The sequence below is a fragment of the Sinohyriopsis cumingii genome, chromosome 1, assembly GCF_028554795.1.
Source record: "Sinohyriopsis cumingii isolate HCF-2022 chromosome 1, ASM2855479v2, whole genome shotgun sequence".
In the NCBI taxonomy this organism is placed as follows: domain Eukaryota; kingdom Metazoa; phylum Mollusca; class Bivalvia; order Unionida; family Unionidae; genus Sinohyriopsis; species Sinohyriopsis cumingii.
The window spans coordinates 65,360,119-65,384,223 of record NC_142961.1 but is presented as its reverse complement, the minus strand read 5'-3'; the positions used below and the strand labels follow the sequence as shown (position 1 = coordinate 65,384,223).

General features: G+C 34.3%; 1 protein-coding gene across 16 annotated transcripts in view; it reads right to left on the bottom strand.

Moving 5' to 3' along the window:
* Positions 1-24,105, bottom strand: part of LOC149807017 (polypyrimidine tract-binding protein 1-like) — a 204,118-nt gene that overhangs the window by 45,997 nt on the left and 134,016 nt on the right. For 13 of the 16 annotated variants that reach the window (XM_089960769.1, XM_089960715.1, XM_089960706.1 and 10 more), the window contains 2 exons: positions 10,646-10,792; positions 232-396 (listed from right to left, as the gene is read on the bottom strand). In XM_089960769.1, the coding sequence (XP_089816895.1) occupies positions 232-396; positions 10,646-10,792 (312 nt within the window). The remainder of the gene's footprint in view (positions 1-231; positions 397-10,645; positions 10,793-24,105) is intronic. The other 3 variants (XM_089960727.1, XM_089960789.1, XM_089960733.1) reach the window with 1 other exon arrangement.

Here is a 24,105-nt window from a genome sequence, read left to right as displayed (position 1 = left end):
CTGACAATCATTCAACAAAGTCCTCTAAGTAATGTGGAAGGAGATGTGATGACACTTTAAATGGAGTGGACAGCTGGACAAGACCAACACATTAGGGCCATGACAATATCCCCACTCTTTACTAAAGAGTATATCAAGATGTAGCAGAGAAAAATTAGGAGGAAAAAGAATTATGAAATGTTATTTTAAACTACTGGAAAAAGGTAGTATTTTTAGGTAAGAAATGCTCACAACGATTTGATTCTGTACCTGGAACGAATGAGACTGGTCAGTTCTTAGCTCTCGATGGTTGGAGAACTGTACATAGACATGTTTGTTTCCCACTGTGCAAGCATTGGTTGAATAGTAGTTAACCATGGTGCTGGCAGCTGCCTCGTCTGCAAATTCCAGGAAGGCCTATAACAAAATAAAGCAAAATTATTAGGCACAAGTTGGAACACATGGCTGGTATTGGTACAAAGTCACACAAATTCTAGTTATGAGAAAACCGAAGTTTTGCCTCATTCCTAGTACATCTCAGCTAATGTATGCTAGGTGTAATTCTGGATAATTCAAGCTATTAACCACTTGATTTCACAAAGGCTGTTCTTCAACGACCCCTGTAGTTTCATAGGTTCAGACATCTGCATTAAATAAACTTATTAAACACTGACTTTCAGAAAATGGAATACAGATTATATTTGTAATCACTTGGCATAGAAATGCTTATAAAAATTCTTGTTAAGGATTTGTTGTATTGCTTACAGGTCAGTTGAAAGAAGTAATTTAGATGTGATTAAGTAGTGATAATAAATAATCTAGAGATGCATTTTATTACACAAGCATACTTCATCTGGGAAGGAAAATAAATCCAGTTAACAGAACATGGCATAAATTGTAAACATGTACAAACTTTTTATTGACCAAACTTTACAAAATGTTATGACAATCTTGTATCCAACAGTCTTAAGAGAATTATCTCCATCAAGAAGCCAGAACAGTTCTTCAGTAGTGAATACCACTGTACTATACCCCTGTAATCCATAAATGTTTGCAACAACTGGGTAAAACTACACAACAATTAAAGAACAGGTTTTTTTTGTTGCGCTGAAGTTCTTGGACTTTCTTTCTACAAACAAAATACAAAGAGAACTGCAAATGACACAGGAATAACCCACCCCCACATTCATGATCTTTTCTGTACTAATGACCTTATCCTGAGATGGGAGTTTACTAGTCTATGACAAGGTGTGGACCTGGGTCAAGTTTCATTCAATATCTGCAGCGGGTACACCATAACAGCCTGGACAGGGAACCAATTATTTACATTATCCCTTTTAAATGGCCTTGACCTTGAGGGCAGGGATCTGATGATATGTATACAAATATCTGTCAATATATATATATATATATATATATATATATATATATATATATATATATGAGTTGTTGTAGGGTTTAACGCCATTTTTCAGCACACAGCTATAATATGGCGGCCAGTATTAATGGTGGAGGAAGAACCAGGGGAAAACCCCAGAAAGAACCCCCGACCCATAAGAAGCTCCTGGCGAGCTTTCTCACATACCCACATTGGCCGAATCCGAGACTTGAACCCATGCAGACAGAGGTGAGATGGCAATGATCCATAACGCAGAGGCTAAAGTTTAAAATTCCCCATCCATTCAAAACTGGATATCTGTAAACTCAAGCTGGAGGCAGGGGAAAATGGCTAAAGTATGTGTCACTGCAGTCTATTTGGGAAATGTAACTGGTTTTATTAAAATAACTTCAATGGTTTGACAGTTATGCTCTGGACAAGATACAAGTCAAAAGTTACCATTTCCCCTTGCAATGACTTTCATCTGGATGTAGAGACCTGACTATGGATATGCAACAAAGTCTATAAATGTCATTTCCAGTTGATAAAATACAAGAGCAAAAAGCTGGATAAGTGAACAACATGGGAAGATAAAGGCATCCAAGGTACCTGCTGTCAAGTTAGTCTGGTTCATTGAGTTAAAAATGAAAACCTGTATCCTGGACTAAACCCTGGCAACTTAATATCTTGGAGTTGCCTGCAACAATTGCATTTTCGTACTTTTGTCTCTTGTTCCAAAAGATTAAATTGTAAGGGTTGTCAGGTTTGTAATATCTTCAATGGTTCAAAAATTGTACTCTGTACAAGTATACAAGACACAAAAACTGCCTTGACCTTCACCTTAAGCAGAAATGGCTATGGTACATGACACAGTCTAGTCACGGTCTATACTTGGGAAATGTTTCATGAAAATACGACATTTACAAAATTATAGGTCTCACATGCAAATGTTTGTATATGGACAGACACTGATGTATGGACAGGCAGACAACACTACACCATAATATGCCTGACTTGGGATAGGCATATCAAAACATGCAAAAACAAAACTTCTTTAGAAAAGATTAATTTCCTTTAATCAAAATAAGCTTTGGTGAACAAGCTAACACTAACGATTCTGGTTCATAGTATTTGATGTGTACATCTACTGAAATGATTGAATATTTTAGTAATTAATATTTATTGACTCGATGATGGACGCATCCGTGGGATATCCTTCATATGTAACAGTGGAAAATACTCTGTAATGAATGATAAATTGACATATTCTATTTTCTGCACAACTACAGACTGGAATAGTGAATACAAGACCAATGTTGCCTTCATGTGACCTTTTTTAGTTAAATGCAGTTAATTGCAAATTATAATATTGATTCAGTAATTAGCATAAAGAACATCCTTTGATTTAAAGACTTTCTTTTGCAAATAAAATACTAATAGCACATAACTGGCTGATAAGTTTCTTTGAAATATTATGTCTGACACAAGTGTTTACAACAATGTGAAGACTTCTGAAAACATGTCATTTTTCAGAAGTGAACAATTTAGTAACTGCTATGAATGTCTTTTTCAGAATACAGCTATGTGGTGGTGGAAGGGGGTGTGTGTAAATAAAATTCAAAAATACTTTCAAAAGATTGTTACTGCCAAAATAGTGAAAAATGAGCATTCTTTCAATGCATTTTTCTTCTTGGAATGAATCCACATCCGTATCCTGCCAACCATCCATATTTCCTGTGCTCAAAAGGCCATTTGATTGACATCACACTTAATATTACATCTACATTTATCTTCTGCATTCTTGCTGGCATACTGATTAGAGATGGGCTTCATAATCTGTGTTTACCCTTGGGCCAAGTCTACCTGATTCTCTAATATTTCAATGTTTTCTAAGTCACAATACATGGAATAAAGCATCTGATGTCATTTTTGGAGATAATCCCCTTCAATGGGATTAAGCTGCTGATTGAAAAAGAACTTTGGGATTAACTAAAAAAGATTACTGATGCCACCAATCATTATTGCCTGACAGGATTTTCATTAAGAAGGGATTTGCAGCTGTGGAGGACAATATTATCATTATCCCATGAAATCAGAGCAAGACCTGAATACAAAACTACAGAATTTCTCTTATCTGGAAATCATATGTCTCAAGAGGGCTTTGACTGGAATTTTATTCTGTCAATGACATGCCCACTTTTGTGTGGGCCGCAAGCAAACTAAGTAAATATTTAATTCAATTTTGATCCAAATTATTTGGCTACATGGAAGCCTGGGCTCTGATGGATGCATCGGTTTACCTTATGGTACCAACAATTCAGAAAGGGCTCTGTGTGTGTGTTTATACATGAATGGCTATTATGTGCCATTTAATGAACATGAAGAGGAAGAATATCTTAACTGAAGACAGTTATTGGAACAGGGAGTATACATCTCTGAAATCATAACATCCAAAACATTTAACGTAACAGACTCAAATAACAGCCATATCAAATTAATTTAATTTGTAACTGTATCACCATTATTGTCCACTTATCCCATCATTAAAAAAGGATGACACATGAAACAAAAACAAACAGGATTACTGTTTTTTTTAATTAAATAGAAATTATATGTAACAATTATATTTAAATGGTACAAATTCTAAGAAAATCTATGAAGAAAAGCTTGGATAAATAGGACATAGTAATGATACCAATAAATAATCACCATCAATAAGACAGAAATGCTCAAAATCTGAATTCAATATATAAAAAAAATCTATAACGCCTGCTGTATAAATGATAATTCTTGATTGCACAGAAAACACTGGTATCCTTTTTTCTCCAAAGCCTTACAGACTTGATTGTTTATATTACCTCTATGCATTATATTCAGTATTGTATACTTTATATTTTATATATTATATTCTGTAAATCTAAATCCACACATTTGTTAAGCATGATCAGGAAAGTGAAACATGTTATAAAATAATAATGTATCATATACATTACACTTCTTTTATCTCCCTGTAGTATTTCAATGTTGTTACTGAACTAATTATTCAAAGACCAATATTAAATTAATATATTTCTCAAAAAACAATAATCTGATACAATGTATTGTTATCTGCAATTTAGCTCACAATGAAATAGTTTGTTAATAATGTTCTATTTTTAGTTATGTTATAATGTGCAATCCGAAAATATTCCTGAGAAACTTGACTATTTAAAACAAAAACAAAAAAACAATTCTTGATGTTTTCACCTGACCAAATTAATATTTTCAGATGACTGACTTTTGCCCTAAGGGTCAAAGAGAAGCTAAGAATGCACAGTTTCCATAGGACACTATGTGCCTCACTACAAGAATGACAGCTATCCTTCAAGATTTTTAGATTAATGACTATAGAGGAAAATGTGAACGTCACTGATGAGAGATAGCAAGTTATACATATTATGATGTGTATGCTTAAACAGGTTAATACAAAAATCTGAACCTTTCTAAACAAATACTTGTTACTTTTATACCAGTGTTGTTGATCTAACTCAATTTTCAGACAAATTCAGAATGCATTAAGTTAACTTAAATATGCACAACTTTATTATCTGTACAGGACTCCAGATTTTCCTGCCAAGCTGTAATTTTCTTCTGGGAAATGTGACAACAGACTGTGAAAGAATGCATGCAAATACAAAAAACAGAGAATGTTTGATATCTGCGATAAGGTACGATGTAAGCTCTTGTACAAACCAAGCCACTAATGCCAAAAACAGGGACAAAGATCTGATGGAGAGATTGCACTCTTCACAGCCATGACTTCTGTAAATAATTACAACTCTCTAATTGCACAATAATGGGCCTAGAACCTGACTTACTGATTCAGAGATCTGGCTATCAGAACGCATCCCACAGCACTGAAATAATAGTAACTTGATTTTGTAGTACTTGTCATTGGCAAAACTTCCTGCATGTTACATGTTATCATTTGTGATTTTAAAAAATACACCAATAATACCATATTAACAATGGTTTCATCTAGTTTCAGGATCATGGTTAAGTGGGCAAAATATCACCAAACTATTCTCATTTCATAACAAAATAGCTTCTGAAATGATCATGCACCTCTACAATTAAAACTGAGAAATGAAAAACACACAACGACAATGTGTCCTGCTCAAGAAATTGATGAAGACTCAACCTCCGGTCAACAATTTAAACTTTGCTCAAGGTCCGACAACTTCTGTCAGCACAAATGTTAGGCAAACACCTATCAATGCCAGCTTCTTAAACCAAGCCACATAAATGTAAACAAGATTTGTGCTTGTAAACACATACATATATACATATTGCATACCAAAATGTTAAAGTGTAAAAATCATATCTTTAATTCATTAACCACTGTAAGTTTTTGTTATTTTTGACTGAAATGCACATATTTAGGACTATTTCTTGACCTAATGCCTAGCTGTGTTAGAAACATCATTTTTCATTGGCTATTTCACTCATGCATGAGCAGAAGTGTCTGTGTACAGTTTAAAAAATTACCAGAATTGCGTGAATGACTACTTAGATCATCTATAAAGGAAATAAAATATGCTTAACAAATTTCATTTGTCTACCATAAGCTTTCATCTGTACAATTTGGGCTAACAAGGTTTTCTTTGAAAAAAATCCATATCCCAAAAAGTTTTAAAATATTTTAAAACGTGCTGTAATGGTATGCAAATCTTTCATCCGACCCATTTGGGCCAACAAGGTTTTCTTTAATAAAAAATTCCATATCCCAAAATGTTTAAAAGTTGAAAAATATTTTTAAAAGTGCTGTAATGGCCTGCAAATCTGTCAGATCAACTTTATATAAAAAAGCTGTTAATGTCAAGTGTGTTTTGCTTCAATGTACTAACATGATTTTTAATATCAAAGTCCAAATGTTAATGTTTTACAAATAATATTGGAAGAATTGTGTAATATCCTAAAAATTAAAGTATGCTATCAACACATGAATATGCCTACCAAATTTGAGTGTACACGCAGTGGGTTTTGTGTAATCTGGTTAACAAGCTGCTGGTGGTTGGATGGAAAGGACCAAATCCAGATGTCCTCACTGCAAGCAGTGGGAGTATAAATAAATAAGCGTGTATCTATTTACAAGTTCTACCTGTACCTTAGCAATGAAAGCACCAATTAGGGAATTCTGGAGGAGTTCCAACTTAATGAAAAAAATTGCATATTATGCTAGGCATTAATGTTTACATGCACATGCATCTGAGGCGGACGCTCCAACCACTAGACCACAGGAGCAGGAAAAAAAATGGTGGCCGAAGAACCTGGGAAAACCCATCAAAGAACCACTGATCCATGTGACGCTACTGTCATGTTTTCTCACATATCCATATGGGCCAAGCCAAGACACAAAACCAATTAGATTGAGGTGAAATGGCAGTGATTGGTAATTTAGACCATTCTGCCACCTGGGGCCCCTATATTTATAAATTTAATCTTAAAAATGATTTTATCACAAACTGATCATTATATTCTCTCATTAGAAAATGACCGATGGTCCATTTCAAGCAGTTAATTTGTTAATAATTTACTCCTCGTGCAGAGGACACTACAAAAAAAAAACGAAACATAACCAGTTCTATCCAGTTCTATAACTGAATGTGATTAGGAGAGAATTTATATTTTCTTGTCAGCTAACTGGATTACCTTTACATTTTTGCTCAAAGAATAATTTATAACTGAATGAAGATCAGTCTTACTAAATCTAAATAGCTTTTTGAGAATGACCTTAGAGGATGGAAGACACAAAATTATTATTTGGTAGTTTTCAGTGTGGACTACTGAGAATGATTTCACTATGTACAACAAAAAATAAAACTATAATTCACTGCATGATGTTATTAGATACAAGTCATGCACACAAATTAAATAAAAAAGAGTGGGTGAGGATAGTTCAATAACATTATCATTTCATTCTTTCCATATTTTGCGAACAATTTCCCACTAAAAGTCATCATAACAATCACACAATATACATATATTTAAGTTTTTATTTTCTTACTTTCACAAGTATATTTAACCTATGTCACAATAATTCACCGCACATAAAAAGAAAAGGCTTCTGATTTGGAGATATGAATCTTTTATTCAGACACCTCCTGAATCATTCCAGCACTTTTCTTTATAGCTAACAGTGAACAGAAAGTAAATCCTACCAACCAATATGGGAGGCTCATTTCAATCATTAGCTAACAGCATTACATATATAATAATGTAAAATCCAGTAACTGTAACCTTCCTACTGTTGTGTCAAATTGTGTTGTCTAATTAATAACTGTTGTTGGAACAAGATGGAGTAACAGATCTAATTGTTTCTCCATGTAACCCTCTTGTTAATCTAACAGAATTAACATGTGCCACTTATTCCAAGACTTTAAATATATGTACACAGACAGAATAAAATAAGCATTACAAACTACAAGATTTGCACAATATGCAACAGGGTAAATGTAACATTATAAATCGTGATGAAAAAGCCTGGGACTATTTGTCAAGCCCACAATCACAGAATTGTTGTAAAACGAGTGAACATATAAGTATAAATGTTTTGTGAGCATGTTGCAGAATGATTTAGCTTCATAATAATTCATCCTAATTATGAAGAGAATCCATCAATGAGTTTAAGAAATATAAACAAATGAAAAGTCTAGAACCAAAATCTAATGCATATTTTCTGAGCTTAAGTGACCCCAAGGTCCATGTAGCAAGCATGTGTGTCATCAAACGAATCAGTTTTAGCTTTAAAATGTTTCACCTCATGTATGAGCAAAATCAATAGAAATATAAACAAATGAAACAAGAGTCCCTAGAATTGGCTGACACTACTGTCTGAAAAGAATTTTAGATCAGATTTGTGATGTCTGCACTGTGGCAGTTTATAGTGATGTCTAGCACTGGGGCATCATGCCGCAGACATGTAGCATATGTCCCACTCAGTCACATTATCCTGACATCAGGCCAACCAGTCTTAAAACTAACCTCAAATGCTGTGTGCCAAGCAAGGCACCTGCAAGTACCATTTTTAAATGTCACTGGTATGACTCAGTTGGGGTTCAAACCCGCTACCTCCCACCTTCGAGGCAGACACTCAAACCACTTATGCCACTGGAGTGGTCGCCCAAGGTCAAAGGGACAATGTCACAGAATTAACCATCATTGCCATCATGATTGTTACCAAGCATGAACAAAATCCAAATCATATTTTATGTTTTACATGGGATTTGATTCCATTCATATGTTCACTACATTCCATTTACCACTTCGTGGAATTGTGCATTTAACCATGTGAAACATCATTATTTTACATATACTCTTTTGAAAAGAAGGAAACAAAAGGTAGAAGGTACATAAATGACATATGATGCAGTGATAACAGAGTTAAAGAAAACCAAAAACTAGTAACAATTTGATTTAAAAATTTGAGTTTTAATGTGTGGCCATAAAAATGAAGAGGAAAGTGATGGCAGTGATGTGCTTGCTGAGTTAGTTGAAAATATCTACAATTTTATGTGGAAAGTTACATTTTAAGTAGTTTTGGATTGCTATCTTCCTTCATTAAAATGAAGAGAGATGATAATAACTGGTTACTTGAAAATTTGGTTTCAAATAAGTTCAACAAGGAGCAGAGTGCTGAAGTGACAAATGATAGCAGTGATGTGGATGCCGATTTTGATAAAATTAAAGACAATTTTATTGGGAAAATGGGTGTTTTAGGTAGTGGATTGTGATCTGGCCTTGACAATATGAACACAGATGACAATACTTGATATTTAATACCTAAATAAATCTTTACCTTGAGATTATCCTGATCTGAAATGGGATCAAGATCTTGGGCAACATTTAGTTACATAAACAAATCTCTACACAGAACAAAAGCACCTACCTCCTACCCAAAACGAATGCCTATTAATATTCCAACTCTGAAAGCATTTACAGGCATTTGTTTTTGCATAATGTTTTTGTGACTGATCCATGGATGACTATTAGTGACAAAACTAAGAATGTTTAAGAAATTTCATGAACATTATGTTGCATGATCAATTCAATCTAATATTATTTACTGCATACACATAAAATTACAAATCATGTGACGTGACTCTCATTTTTCAGAGAGAAAGACAGATACATAGATCGATCGATTGACATACATACAAACATGTGTATATTATTATGAAAGTTTACTGCATCCCTGGGGGAAAGAAAAAAAAACAAAAACTTTTTACACTGGAATTTATTATGGAATTAAAATACTGAAGCAAAATAAACAGCTTTCAATGAAGGATGTGTTCTGCTTGCTCTCCAATTCTTATACAAGTATATTTGATAAAACTGTAATAACTTGTGATACTCTTGATGATTTTTTTCACACACTTTATAAAAACGGTGGTAAAATAAGCATTTCAGTTAGAAAAAGTTAGTTTAAAAAAAAGAAATCTTTTATTTTACTAAAGTCTGCATTACACTGAAGGGGCCCAGAGTGGCCGAGTGGTCTAAAGCACTCACTGTTCCGGATCAATGCCATCTCACCTCTGCATGGGTTCAAGTCTCTGATTTGGCTAACATTGATACATGAGAAAGCTTTCCAGTAGCTTCTTGTGGGTCGGTTCTTCCTGGGGTTTTCCAAGGTTCTTCTCCACCATTTATACTGGTAGCCATGTATAGCCTAAAGTGTGCTGAAAAATGCCGTTAAATCCTGCAACAACAACATTGCGCTGAATTGACAACATCAGAAAATTTTCGCACAAAGTAAGTTATGACTAGAAAATGTCATGTTTGTTATATTGGTGCATAACTTTCAAATTTTTTTAAACACTTGTCCTGTAAAACCAGACTGATCAATATCAATAAATTCTCTCTTGATGCTACACCATGGACTGAACATATTTCTAGTTCAACAAAACTGTCTGTCTGATTGGGCTTCAGTAAGAAATGGGTGAGGGAGTTGAGGAAAATCAGTAAAACCTTGATCAGATTCCCACTGCACAGATGTATTGATTATAATGGTCATGACAGATCAAGGGAGATTACCCATCTAAACAGATCATGAATCTGGGGCAGAAAAGGTGTCATTTCATGACAGGTTGTACTGTACAGAAAATAAAAAACTTTCACAATACCAAACAACATTGCCACCACTTGCAAAAATGTCACTGCTATTTCTTTCTTCCTCAGTGGGCTCAACAAAAATCAGTTTATTCACAAAAAAGGGCACAAATAACATTTTCAATAAACCACACATTTTACCTGATTTTTCTGTTTAAGAAGAAGAATATTCGTCATTTTTCCAAATGGAATTCCAAGCTGGACAACATCAGCCTCGACCACATCTGGTGGTAGGCTGCGAATGTGCACCACCCTGGAAGGCCCAGCTTGATTCTGGTCCAGTTTCACCTGCAATCCAAAAATGGAGATTTAATTCCCTAAACTATGAAAGCTATTATCATGTTTATGGCTAGGTGAACATACCAAAATAAGTGTTGCATTCAGCTTTTCAACCAACAAGTACCTTAGATAATTACATGCCTCAAAGAAGAATTCTTTTCAATCAAAGATCACAACAGAGGTCCTCAACTGGCTCAATGAAGTTCCTCAAGTCTTTGAGACCCAAAATAAACACTTTAATGACAAGTTTTAGTAAAGTCGAGTTTGCAAAAACAATGGAATTTATCGATTCAAGTCCACCAAGAAATTTAAGCTATGTAAGTAGATGATAAAACCAACACAGGAATGCATATTTTCTGCGACCTTGAACCCAACATCAAATGTGTAACCAAAATGAGTTGCAGAATCAATGCTCTTAACTTTATAATGACTCGACCCAAATGAGGAAAATTCATGAAGGAGTTTAGGAAAGATAAGAAAAAGAATTATTTTTTTAAAACAAACTGTAATCTTGACAACAAAGTCAAAGGAGTGGGTGAGCATGTAGCAAAATGAACTGTCTCAACTTTCTAAGGATTCAAGCAGAGTATGATAAGAATCAATAATAGGATTTACAAAATATGTGCAAATGAAAAACTTTAACCAAATACTTAACAAACTGTTGGTGGTGACATGTGAATGTCAGAAAAGTGACCACGTCTCACTTCCTACTAATGTGAGCTCAACAAAAAAATATTTGTAGAAAATAAGTTCTTTTTAGCATTTTATGTGTCAAAGAAAAGTCAATGAACCAAGATGCAGGAGAAATGTTTTAAGATTGTTAGTTTTATTCTTTTATTTATAAATAACCTTTATGATAACCCTTACTGAATTCAAAAAGCATATGTCATGTAACTGGGCAGGTGAGTGCTATTGCAAGTTGTCTTTCATTTAAGAGCAAATATGTATCCTAAGTCTTTATCTGAAAACCCCATGTTGATATGACCATCAATTCCTTGCCCAATCAGAGCCAATACTATTATGTTCAGTAAACAGGCCACCTAGTTCCAAAGCTGACTAGATTGATAGATTTGAGGTTTAAATTCAAAAAGCATTACTAAAGGAAGATTTAGGAATTATCATATTAGCTGATTTTAACATTGACTACATGCAAACTCCACCATTAACATGGATAAGTAACTTTGAAACTTACAACTTTACTCAGTTAACTAACACCCCAACTAGAGTAACAAATAAAAGTGCTACTATCATTGATCACGTCTATACTAATAAACCTGAAAACATAAGTGAAATTAATGTTCCAGTGTATGCAATGAGTGATCACTACCCAGTATGTATAACTAGACATGTTCCAAAATCATGTAAAAATGGTCTACACAATGAAATACAATACAGGGACTTTAAACAGTTTGATGAGGAAAATTTCTTAAATGATTTAGTTTGCAAACCCTTCCAATCAGTCTGCAATGAACTGATGTCAACACTGCCATAGACAAATGGTATGGATGTTCAATGCAGCCTTAGTCAAGTATGCCCCAATTAAAACAAAAAGGGTTAAACACAAAATTACATCCAATTAGATTACTTCTGAGATCAAGGCACCTAAGAGATGATTTCCACAAGAAAAAAGACATGAAAAGCTACAGAAAGTGGAGGAATAAAACTAAGCACCTGATAGATAAGACAAAAGAGAACAACTATAAATAGGCTATTGATGAAAGTAAGAGTACCAAGACATTGTAGAAGCATCTAAAAGAGCTGAACCCACCCAGGAACAGTTGTCTTCCCCCTAGACATAAGCAAAATGATGATATAGCAACATCTGTACAAGACATTGTGGAAATGTTTAACAATTTCTTCATAAGCAACTCCAGTAACAGTATTCAGAATCAAGCTAACAACCCAACTGAACTTGATGCTCTTCCATTTTATTTACGAGCTAAAATTCCTGATGATTATTTTTCAATAGCTAATGTTAGTGAAACTGATGTTTTTGATATGCTAATTAAGGTGAATATTAATATATCCTCTGGATCGGATGGGATTGGTCCAAAAATTCTTAAACATGCTGCATCAGTAATAACAAAGTCACTAACGCATATCATTAACTTAAGTATAATGAGTGGTAATTTTCCAGAAACAATGAAATGTGCAAAGGTTACACCTATCTTTAAGAAAGGAGAAAAGGAGGATCCAGGGAATTACAGACCAATATCAATTCTACCTTTATTGTCAAAATTATTTGAAAAGCATGTAGCCATTCAAGTCTATGCATTTTTTGAAACATACTATTTCATAAAGCGCAATCAGGATTTAGAAAGTACCACTCGTGCCAAACAAAACTTCCCAAATTAATTGATCTTTGGCTAAAGGAAATGGATAATGGACATATGACTGGGATGTTTTCCTTGACTTCAAGAAAGCCTTTGTTGATCATGAAATTCTAAAGCAAAAGTTGAACTGTTACAGGTTTGACAATCCTTCTTTAAACTGGTTTAGATATACCTAAACCAAAGGTGTCAACAAGTAAGCATTGGCAATATTAGCTCTCAAACTTGCACAATTCATTCAGGGGTCCCTCAAGGCTCAGTTTTGGGCCCTCTCCTCTTCCTTATCTATATCAATGATCTACCATTAAATAATGAATCCACAAATATGGATTTGTTTGCAGATGATGCAACCTTGTATACATCTAGTTCTGATACTTAAGTTATCCAAATGAGATTAAACTCAGACCTTATTCAAGTCCAAAACTGGGCACAAAAAAATAGGATAATTAATGAAGGTAAAACAAAATGTATGATTTTGGGGACATCACAAAGGCTACTTAAGTCAGGGAACTGATAACTATCTCTAGCAATAAATAATCATCCATTAGATAATGTCAAACATGAAAAACTTGTAAGTGTGATTGTAGATAATAATTTATTATGGAATTAGCATATTGATAAGCTTTGTAAAACACTGTCATCCAAAATTGCCCTACTCAGCAGAATCAAGATTTACCTATGGAAACTCGAAATCTATCCTACAAGTCATATACTATTCCAACAATGGATTATTGTTCAAATGTATGGGGAAACTGCTAAATCTGAGCTTGACAGGATTTATAAACTTCAGAAACGAGCAGCACATGTAATTTTAGAAGCATCTATTGATCATCTCTCAAAAGAATTATTTACAGAACTCAAATGGTTCACAATATAAGACAGGATAGATTTTCACAAGGAAGTTCTTTTATATAAAAGTCTACATGGAACTGCACCAGAGTATCTTCAGGATTTATTCAGGCCTTTTTCAACACAACACCAGCTGAGATCGATATCACATGGAAACCTTCTACCACCAAAACCAAGAACAGAACAACTTAAAAAGAGTTTCCAATACTCTGGTACAGTTATGTGGAACAAGCTTCAACTACATGTAAAATCTGCTGAAAATATTAGAGTATTTAAGAAGAGATATCATGAGCATGTATGTGCTTCTAAAAGATAATACAATTTAGTATTTTAATACTAAACATGTTAAAATATACAGTAATTATTGCTATCTTCATATTATGTGCATTGTTATAATATCCTTAGATTGCCTCAAGGGAGAATAGTCCTTGACTAATGAGACACCCTCTATAAATAAAGCATTATTATTATTATTATTATTATTATTATTATTATTATTATTATTATTATTATTTATTCATGGGTAGACAAATTGGTAGTCTGCTTAACATGAACTATCAAAAAAAAATTTCTTCCAACTACTTAACTATAAGGTTCGAAACCGCTTCAACTGCCAGCTGCACCTTTTTGTGCAATAAGTATAAACCTGTCCTACAATGTATGATGTAGACTTCAATATTTATGACTGGAAGTCTTGAAATTCTAATGCTTGAATAAGTGGCAACACGAGTTGTGTTCACAAGTCAGCTGACTCTAGCATTAAAGGCCACATTTTCAAGAATATCACACAGAGTTGGCAGCCCATTGTAACACTGCTGCACAGATCAAGGTTTAATTGCTTTTGTCATAGTATACTTACTGTACTGACTTTTCTTACTAAGTATATCCAAGCAAAATCAAACTCTGATGTACACCATTTCAGAATAACGACTAGCTATGGAATGCAGAGGAATATGTATGATCACATTTGGCCAAATGTTCTAAAATTTTATTTTGTACTTCAATATTATTTTAATATTCATATTATTGTTGATAAAGATTCAATCATTGTGCCATGACAACTGCGGGGCCCCGAGTGGTCTAAAGCGCCCTCCGTTACGGATCACTGCCATCTCACCTCTGACTGTGTGGGTTCGAGTCTAGGATTCAGCCAATGTGGGTATGTGAGAAAGCTTGCCAGTAACTTATCGTGGGTCGGTGGTTCTTCCTGGGGTTTTCCCGGGTTCTTCCTCCACAATCAAATACTCACTGTCATGCATAGCCTATCATGTGCTGAAAAATGGTGTTACACCCCACAACAAAAACAACCATGACAACTGCAAACATCTGGTTTTGCAAGGTCTGCAGCCACCACCAAAATGGCTGATATTTTTTTATGATATACATGATCAGAGTAATACCATAGTGAGTTGTGCAATTCATTCAGGATTGCTGGTGAAATAAGTTGTTCTTGTTTCGAGTTGATGTTGTGTTAATGAACAATTAATGCTGAATTAGAAATTGAACTGGCTTGATTTTAACAGGATCAGTAAAACAAGAGCAAAATCAGTACAAGTTTTATTCTGGTGATCCTGTGGGTCAGATACAAAATAAATTCCTGGCAGAGAATTGAAAAATTATGTGCAGAACCATTTTTCTTTTCTGTTACACTGACTGTGACCTCTGATCCAGAACTGAAAGGCTTCTTTCTTACTCAATGCACTGCTCCAGTGGCCAAGCGATTAGAGCATCTGCCTTGGATGCAGGAGATTGTGGGTTCGATCCCCAGTTGAGTCATACCAAAGACTTGTAAAATTGGTACTAACAGCTGCCTCACTTGCTGCTCATTATTAAGAGGTTTGTGTTAGGACTGGTCAACCTGGTGTCAGGATAATGTGACTGGATAGGACATCATGCTATATGTCTGCAGCTTGACGGCCCAGCACTGCCACACTGCAGGCATCATAGTGATATGACTGAAAAATTGTTAAAGCTATGTTAAAAATCCAAACCAGACACACACACACACACACACACACACACACACACACTTACTCAATGCATAACTCATCTACAAACTTTGCTGAGAGTACATGCCCATGAGCCAAGTTTTGTGCAGATAAGAGTTTTTCTTTTTATCAATGACCGTGACCTTTGGATTTTGAAAAAGGCATTTTCCTTATTCAAAGTGTAAGCCAGTCACATAGTCTGATCCAGGCAATGAGATGTAAAACTACTATTAATATATGGAAACCATTTTTATCCTTTTAGTTGGAGACCCTGACCTCTTACCCCAAAATATACAGACTATTACCTAAAATAAAATGCAGGCCCTACACAATGTTGTTATTGTTTTGGTGTTTAATGTCATTTCTCAGCGCAAGAAAGATTATACATCTGGCCAGTACAACTGGTGGAGAAAGAACCCGAGAAACCCCCTATAAGAACAACTGACCTAGGGGAAGCTACTGGCAGTTTTGTCACATACATTTACTGAGCCTGAGATTCGAACCCATGCAGACGGAGGTGTGACGGCAATGATCAGTAAAGGATAGCATTATACCACTTGGCCTCCCAGGGCCCCCCTCCACAATGTTTGGCCCAGGTCTGTGATGCAGAATATAAAATGTGACAATGGACTGTTAATAGTTGTCAAGGTCCTTAAAATTGGAACTGACAAGACAAAATGCATAAATGGCACATCCCTTATTTTGATGTGAAGCCGCAGAAACTACTGCTAGGTATCAATTTATTAATACATACTGATCTAATGCTCTCCTACTGTAACTATATTCTGACCTAATGATTTTGCTATTTTCATGACAGTACAACTACAGTCTTAATGAATCTAATACCGCTATAAGCACATTTCAATCTATTGACCATCCTGAACTTCAGTCAAGTTGTACTTCCATTTTAGACAAAAAGCTTCCCACTGATACGAAAACACAATTTCCTGTCAATATGAAATAATTCCATTAATAGGACATTAAGCTATTCCATCAGGTCAAAAACTGTCTGGCACAAATGGAGCTAGAGTAGTCCCCAAATCCCATTTGCATTCAGAGTGATGTACCAACAGTCCAGAATATGACCTGGAAATCAGAATATTTTGAACTCAGGCTTTGTGATCAGTTTCCATTATTAGCCAATCAGAAACAATCTTTAAAAAAGTATCGTCATTTGTGATTGGTTGAAATTAGCTCTCAAGCTCGAGGCTTTTATATCTCAATACCAGGCCTAAACTTGCTGGTGAGTCACCAACCAATTAATCAGCCTAATGGATTGGATAATGACAGATTAAATGCAATACTTTATCATCCATGTTTAGATCTAGACCTGGCGTCCAAACGCTACTAAGCTTTCACGAAATTTGTGTATTAGAGGCAAATGTATACAATTAAATTATGTGTCCCATAATATAAGGTCTTACAGATATCCAATGTTCTAACTTCATTACACACTCTCTGTATCAGGAAATGATACAGTTTCCCAAAACAGCTTACATTTAAACTGTGTGAAAAGGTGTGCAATGGTTGCTGATTTTATCTGTATTGAAGCTTTACAATTGAAATGAAATTTTCCTTTGAATAAAAAGAAGAAAATTATGTTCCTCATAGCATGACAAATACTGAAGATGTTTTATGTTCAGACAGAACACAAAATCCCAATAGTTTGGACCCTGCAGCATTAAGCTATTCTAACAAGGTTTCTGGAAATCAATCAACCAAACTGAGAAAAATCTGATATACACCCATCAGCCCAACTGGCACTTCCTCTCAGCCAAAATAAAAAGGTCATGATTCTGAGCTGTCTGCTTAACAGGTTAAAATGGACTTTTAACCTCCAGAAACAATGTATAACAAAAATCCAATAATTTGGTCATTATAGCCCTAATTACAGAGTGTTGTGCAGCAGTCAGAAATTGACTGCAGATTTCAATAATAAGATGTGGTGGTAATAAGGTTTGATGATGGAAATAAATTCATATATAATCTGTAAATGGCTTCTGCAGGTCAGAAAATGAAAACAAGAATGGCAGATGCAACACAAAATTAAAAAGAAAATTAGTCAGTGCTGTAGTATTTTTACAAATGCAGCTCAACAAGACAGTCTACACCTAGAGTGGATACTATTCCCACCAGAGATGGCTACCATATTTTTTTTACCACCTTATAACATAATTTTTCTGAACATAATGCAATATGTACCACAGTATATTGCAATTAAATTAGGGATCAACAATTTGATGTTCTGACACATTTCTGCACAAAGAAATACTGTCAGAAGCTGGAAAAAATATCTTGCCACGGTTTATAGCAAATAAAAACCTTATTATATCCATTATTTTTTAAGAAAAAGGTTATCTTGAGATAAAAATAAAACATCTCAGCTATAAACAAAATTGCAGCCACCCCAAACAATATATCAAATGGTCAGAACCTTGTTATTTGCATGTTAATTTTTGTAGAAGTTACAATAAAAAGTCTTAACCAAAGTGGGCTTATTAAGCTTGTCCAACAGCTCATGTCATGGATTTGTATAAATCCCTTTATTTATTAATAAATGAAACAGTTTGGTTCATCCTATGCTGCACGTGCAAAGTGATTTCAATGGGAAAAACCAAATACTTCCCACACTCAGATGATGTATGGCTGCATTGTCTGTGTATAAATGCCTCACTGTAAGACTAAATCTTCGCATTATAGAATGTAATGTCAGTGAGCAGTCTACATAAGGACTTGCATATCTCCAGCTGTAGAGGTATGTGAGTTATTTATTAATTTCTTGTGTATAAGTTACAACTATATTGTACTATTACGTGTATTTTTGTATATTTTTTATGTAGCTTCAGCTGACGTAGTATAATGCAAATATTTTCTATTCTTGTTTGTGACTTAGCAAGAGATTTATATTAGCAATATAAAATTGCGTTTTATTAAGAAACGTTAAGTACCATAGCATTCTTATCAGACACAGGTAGGTTCACTTCTGAACCTGTTTTTTGCTTTGTAATGTCGTGCCAATAATGTAATTTGTATAGCTTACCATATATAATGTTGTTACATGTTATTGTATATGCCCATGTCATTCTTAGTACACTGTGTTAGATTTAATTTCAGCTGATCGGAGTCGACGGGGTACCAGCTGTAGAGCTAACCACAGAGGTGTAAATAGTAGCTATTAAGCTGAACCATAGCAACCACAGAGCTGAGTGAACAGTGTTGCTGGTCGAAGAGCAAGTGATCGGCCATTGCTGACCAATTCGTAGGTGCTGACTGTTTGATTGACCAAGGAATTGAATGGTGGTCGGTGAATACCTGGAATACTGACTGCTTGATTGACCAATGTGACTGGTAGCCAAGTGTGCTGGTGATGGAGTGTGCAACTCCATACATGTAATCTTTAAGCTGTGGGCTAATTTTGGGGTTTGTAATACCCAGTGTTCTGGGACTGTAAAGATATTTTATATGATATCTGCCCCTTTGTTTTCATCACTTTACCATGTGAGTAAAATACCTCATGTTTCACTATTTGAGTAAATTCATTTTTACTATTTGAGTATAACACATCATTCTTTTCGTTGTGTGAAATTATTGTGAATCATTCACCTTCGTCCTTGTACTGTGTAAGATCATTTATTTGTATTTTCATTTGTTGTATTATTAGGTTTGTGCAGATTATGTTAATTTGTGCAATATTTGGATCTTATACATGCACATATTAATCATAATTCTTTTCTTATTCAAGTCATTCATCATTAAATATTGTATTTGTATCACCATCAAAAGTGTTCTGTTATAAATCCGAAATCCAACCCAGTTATCTTGTTACAGCTTACACCTGTGATAAAGATTGTGCTGCCAGTAGAGCTTATTGATAAAAACAGAAGTGTTCAAAATGAAGCCCACACCTGACAAGCTGCATTATTGATATAATAGGCACTGAAACTTTGTGTGGCTGCCAACATCTGGGCAACATATTTACCAGAGAGAGTCAGTAAATATAAAACAAAAACAAAAAAATTTGAATGGTTAATACACTTCATATATTACATAAATTTTAAACAACTGATTAGGATGATTTGTAGTCTTTCAAAGGAATATATATAAAACACATTAACATACACAAGTAAATACATTGTTTTTCTTAATCCATCTTTTTTCCAAAAATTGGATTTAGCCCAAATATTTTTTGCAATATTCCATTTGGCTACCATGTCAGAATATGTGACACTTGTCTTACATGTGATCGCAAATACAAATTATATTTGTATTATTCAAATTTAATTGTGACAAACTCAACTGTTTTGAAAACAAATATAATATTTTTAATTATTTTGTCAAAAGAAATGAAAACATACTATTAATATCATTAAATCTGCAACAAGATTACTTGGGAATTTTCGAACAATCCTTACTGATGGAAACTAACAAAATACCTGTACAATGAAAATGTATCATGATTTATATATATATATATATATATATATATATATATATATATATATATATATATATATATATATATATATACCACTGGGAAAAGAATACAGCAGTAAACCAATATTACAATGCACCTCTAATTCCTACAATACCGAGATTTTTTGTATGAATATATCACATGTAGTCTAATACCCTATGGATGTTTGATCCAGAAAATAATTATATAATAAGAGTTTTTCTTTTAAATATTAGTAAAAATTTACATCCCTGACAATAGATAAGTATCACATGTAGGTTTGTCACCTAGCTGCTACAGAAGCCACACCATTACTTGGGAAGTCACCCTAGCCACATATTTGATAGAACATATGCCATAAAACATTCATACAAAGTTTGATCAAAATTCTCCAAGCCAACAGTTGAAATTAGGTTTCCCATGTGTCAGATATGGATGCCACACTGTTGCTTGCTGAGCTATGTCTGACACAATTTTGACAGACCGTATCCTAAAAATCACTTTTAAGTTTTGATGGAAATTGGCATAGTCGTTCCCCAGAAAATGAACAAAATCGGTTTTCCACCTGTTTACTAAGGCAACCACAATGTTGCTTAGGAAACCAACCCAGACAACATTTTGATAAAGCATGTCTCAAGAAACATTCTCACAATGATGAAATTGGGGCAGTTGTTTAGGTGAAAGCCCCATGTCATAATGATTATCCATTCAGGGAGAGTAGCGACAAGTTGTTCAAGTGAGTTGTCATAGCAACCATACTGAACACCATTTTCATTTAGGACCAACCAGGCTACATAACAAGTCTACTGGTGGCGCTATACAGTTTCGCATTTTGCATAGGGTTAGGAATTTAAAGAAAAAGAATGTCCCCGGCTTTCTTCACTGGTTATACTGGCTATTTAAAAAAGACCTTGTATATCTTAGGTATAATGCAAAGAACCTTTAATTCCCTTTATTTTGGTGTATGATTGATGGGTGTACTATGGGTTATAGAGTATACAGCTTGGCCTTACTTCAAATGTGTACCTTTCAAAAAAGTGCTAGCTCTACTTGGTCATTTTCACTTCCTGAACTTCAGAGGTCAATTGTATAAAAAAGAGCCGATAACTTTTTTTACATTTTATATATTTGGTAATTCATTCATTGCACTTTCAGAAGCTGGTATTGTCTAGTCTGGCAAAATTCATTTTCCCTATTTTAATAGCTGCTATGTATAGTGTACTTTAGACTAATTCAGACTGATTTTTTAACACAAGGGAGCAGTCATTTTAGTTAGCAGTGTGCTTAAATCATGTAAAATTTCCAAAAGTACAATATCCAAAAGAAATATCATCCACATTACATTAATGTAGCATAGAGGTATGCAAACGTTCTCTCCACTGTGCATGTTTTAAATGCGAACTACTTCACCTTACATACGTCACTCTCTCAAAAGTACATATTATCTGGTGAGCGCCACCACTGTTGTAAGCCTCATTCTGATAATGCCAATCATTTGGATGGAGCAAAGAAAAAAATAACAACAACAACATCAATTTCTCTGCTATCATGAAAATAGTCTAATGTCAGAATGACTTTCCTTTTAAAAGTATTATTGAAAAGAGATTTTAAAATGGCCACATATCAGACATCTCAATTTAGGACAAAAAGAACATTATTATGAACTGTTTTAGTGAAAATACCACGTTGATCTGACCATTCATTCAGGAAAAGCAATGATACGATTTTCAAGCTGGCCAAGATGGCTGATATACTAAACCTAACATCAGCATAACTGTTACGTCAAGACAACATTCTGTTTAGGAGTAGCAACACAACAGCAAAATTATCAAGATGGTTGCCATATACTGGCTGTCAGATCAACACATTTTCATTTAGGAGCAAACCTAAAAATTAAGTCTTTTACAGAAAACCTCAAGTTAATATGATTATTTCTTCAGGAAGGACAACAAGAACAAAATTTTCAAGCTTGGCAGTGTATAGAATATGTACAGAAATTGTAAGCCAATTTTTTTAATTTCAGAGAAAAAAAAAAAACATTTAAATGTCATTTTATAGCAAGTTACTAGCACATGCTGATGTGTCAAGTGCATATGCTTCTTTGTAAGTCACCTAATCATCCTGAGATTTCTAGTAAAGCACTTGTTTGCTGGTTTAATTTTACAATATTTCTCAAATCTACCAAATATTTTGTTGTTTGCTGAGCAAGTGTTTTGTTTACTTGCCCTTTCGGATAAATATCTTGCTTGGGTGTTGGAATGCCATTCAAAGTTCCATTGCCAATCATATCAATAGTGTAAATTATAGACTTCAGTGAACACTTCCTGTTTTTATAAACAAGCTTTCTTATGTCAGTACATTGTCTTTCACAGGATGTCAGCGAAAGTGTAAGCGTATGCATCCCACTTCAGTTACAGTTTTTATTTATACAACAATTAAAAACGCATAGCAAATTCATCAACTATAAGGCACTGACCATTTAGTTTGGGAGAGGAGATGCAATTTTAATTTGAGCCGAGATAAGCATTAAGCATTATAATGGATATAATATGCTGCACTGTATTTTTTTGAGATACAGACTGGTGGATTTTTTTTTTACATTGTCATGCCTCAGTCCCAGAACATCAAACATAAGTCCCCAATATAATTGTGGTATACTATGGTACATATCAAGGTATGTTCAGAAATATGCAGTACAAAATGTTTCATACATGGTTCCCTGCTCTAATTGCAAGCATATACAAATATAGCAATTTAACTTATTAGGCAGAATTTTGTCATATTCACAGTAGTCTGGCATGATGCTAGTTTTGCATAGCTGTAATGTGCTGTTGTTAATAATTCAGAGGTAGGAACATCCAATAACAGAAATAAGTCACTGGAGCCAGAGCCATTAAGCCATTGTTCCACCTAAAATGTTTTAACATAACTGGTAAATAAATCAAAACAAGCACTTTTATTCAGAATTCCCCCAATGACAGGGATGGAAGATCACTATGACAACAATGTAAATAAAAAGCATCTATTGCATGAAAATTTAATGGCTGCTAGACCATGTGTAAACACAGCTTTGTATTTCAATAATGATAACTAAGCCTTCAAAGTTCTCTGTCAAGTGGAAAGAGAAAAGCCATCAATCTTTGTGGGAAATCGTCATTTACTGTGAAAAGTCAGGCATATGCATGTTCCAACAAGTTCTAATCTTCCCTGGAATGATGGCTTGCGAAAACAAAACATCATTTTCAGTAATTCACACTGGAAATCCAACTTATCCTCTATATCCACTACAATGAAGTGCACTTATCTCACAGATACAGTGTGTGTGTTTGTGTGTGTGTGTGTGTGTGTACATATGTATGCATATGCATGTAAATTTATCTTCATGTTGCATGTAAAAGTAGATGTGCTGTTGTGCAATTTAGTGTTTAATATGCTTGCTCCATCTCCTATCTGCCCTTCAAAACAATAAAACAAAAAATTCCCCTTGACAACAACAAAATTAAAGTTGTATTGCACAAAATAATGTTGGGAAGCTGACAATTTTCTTAGTACTATGAAAATACAATTAGCAATGTCTATACTGTTTTTTAAACAATGTAATAAGCTGTTCTTTGTTTGTGTAAAAATTTCTTACCAATAATCTTTGAGAACTGGGACACATTTAGTTAATGGTGTCTTTATTGATCAATCTACATTCATTTA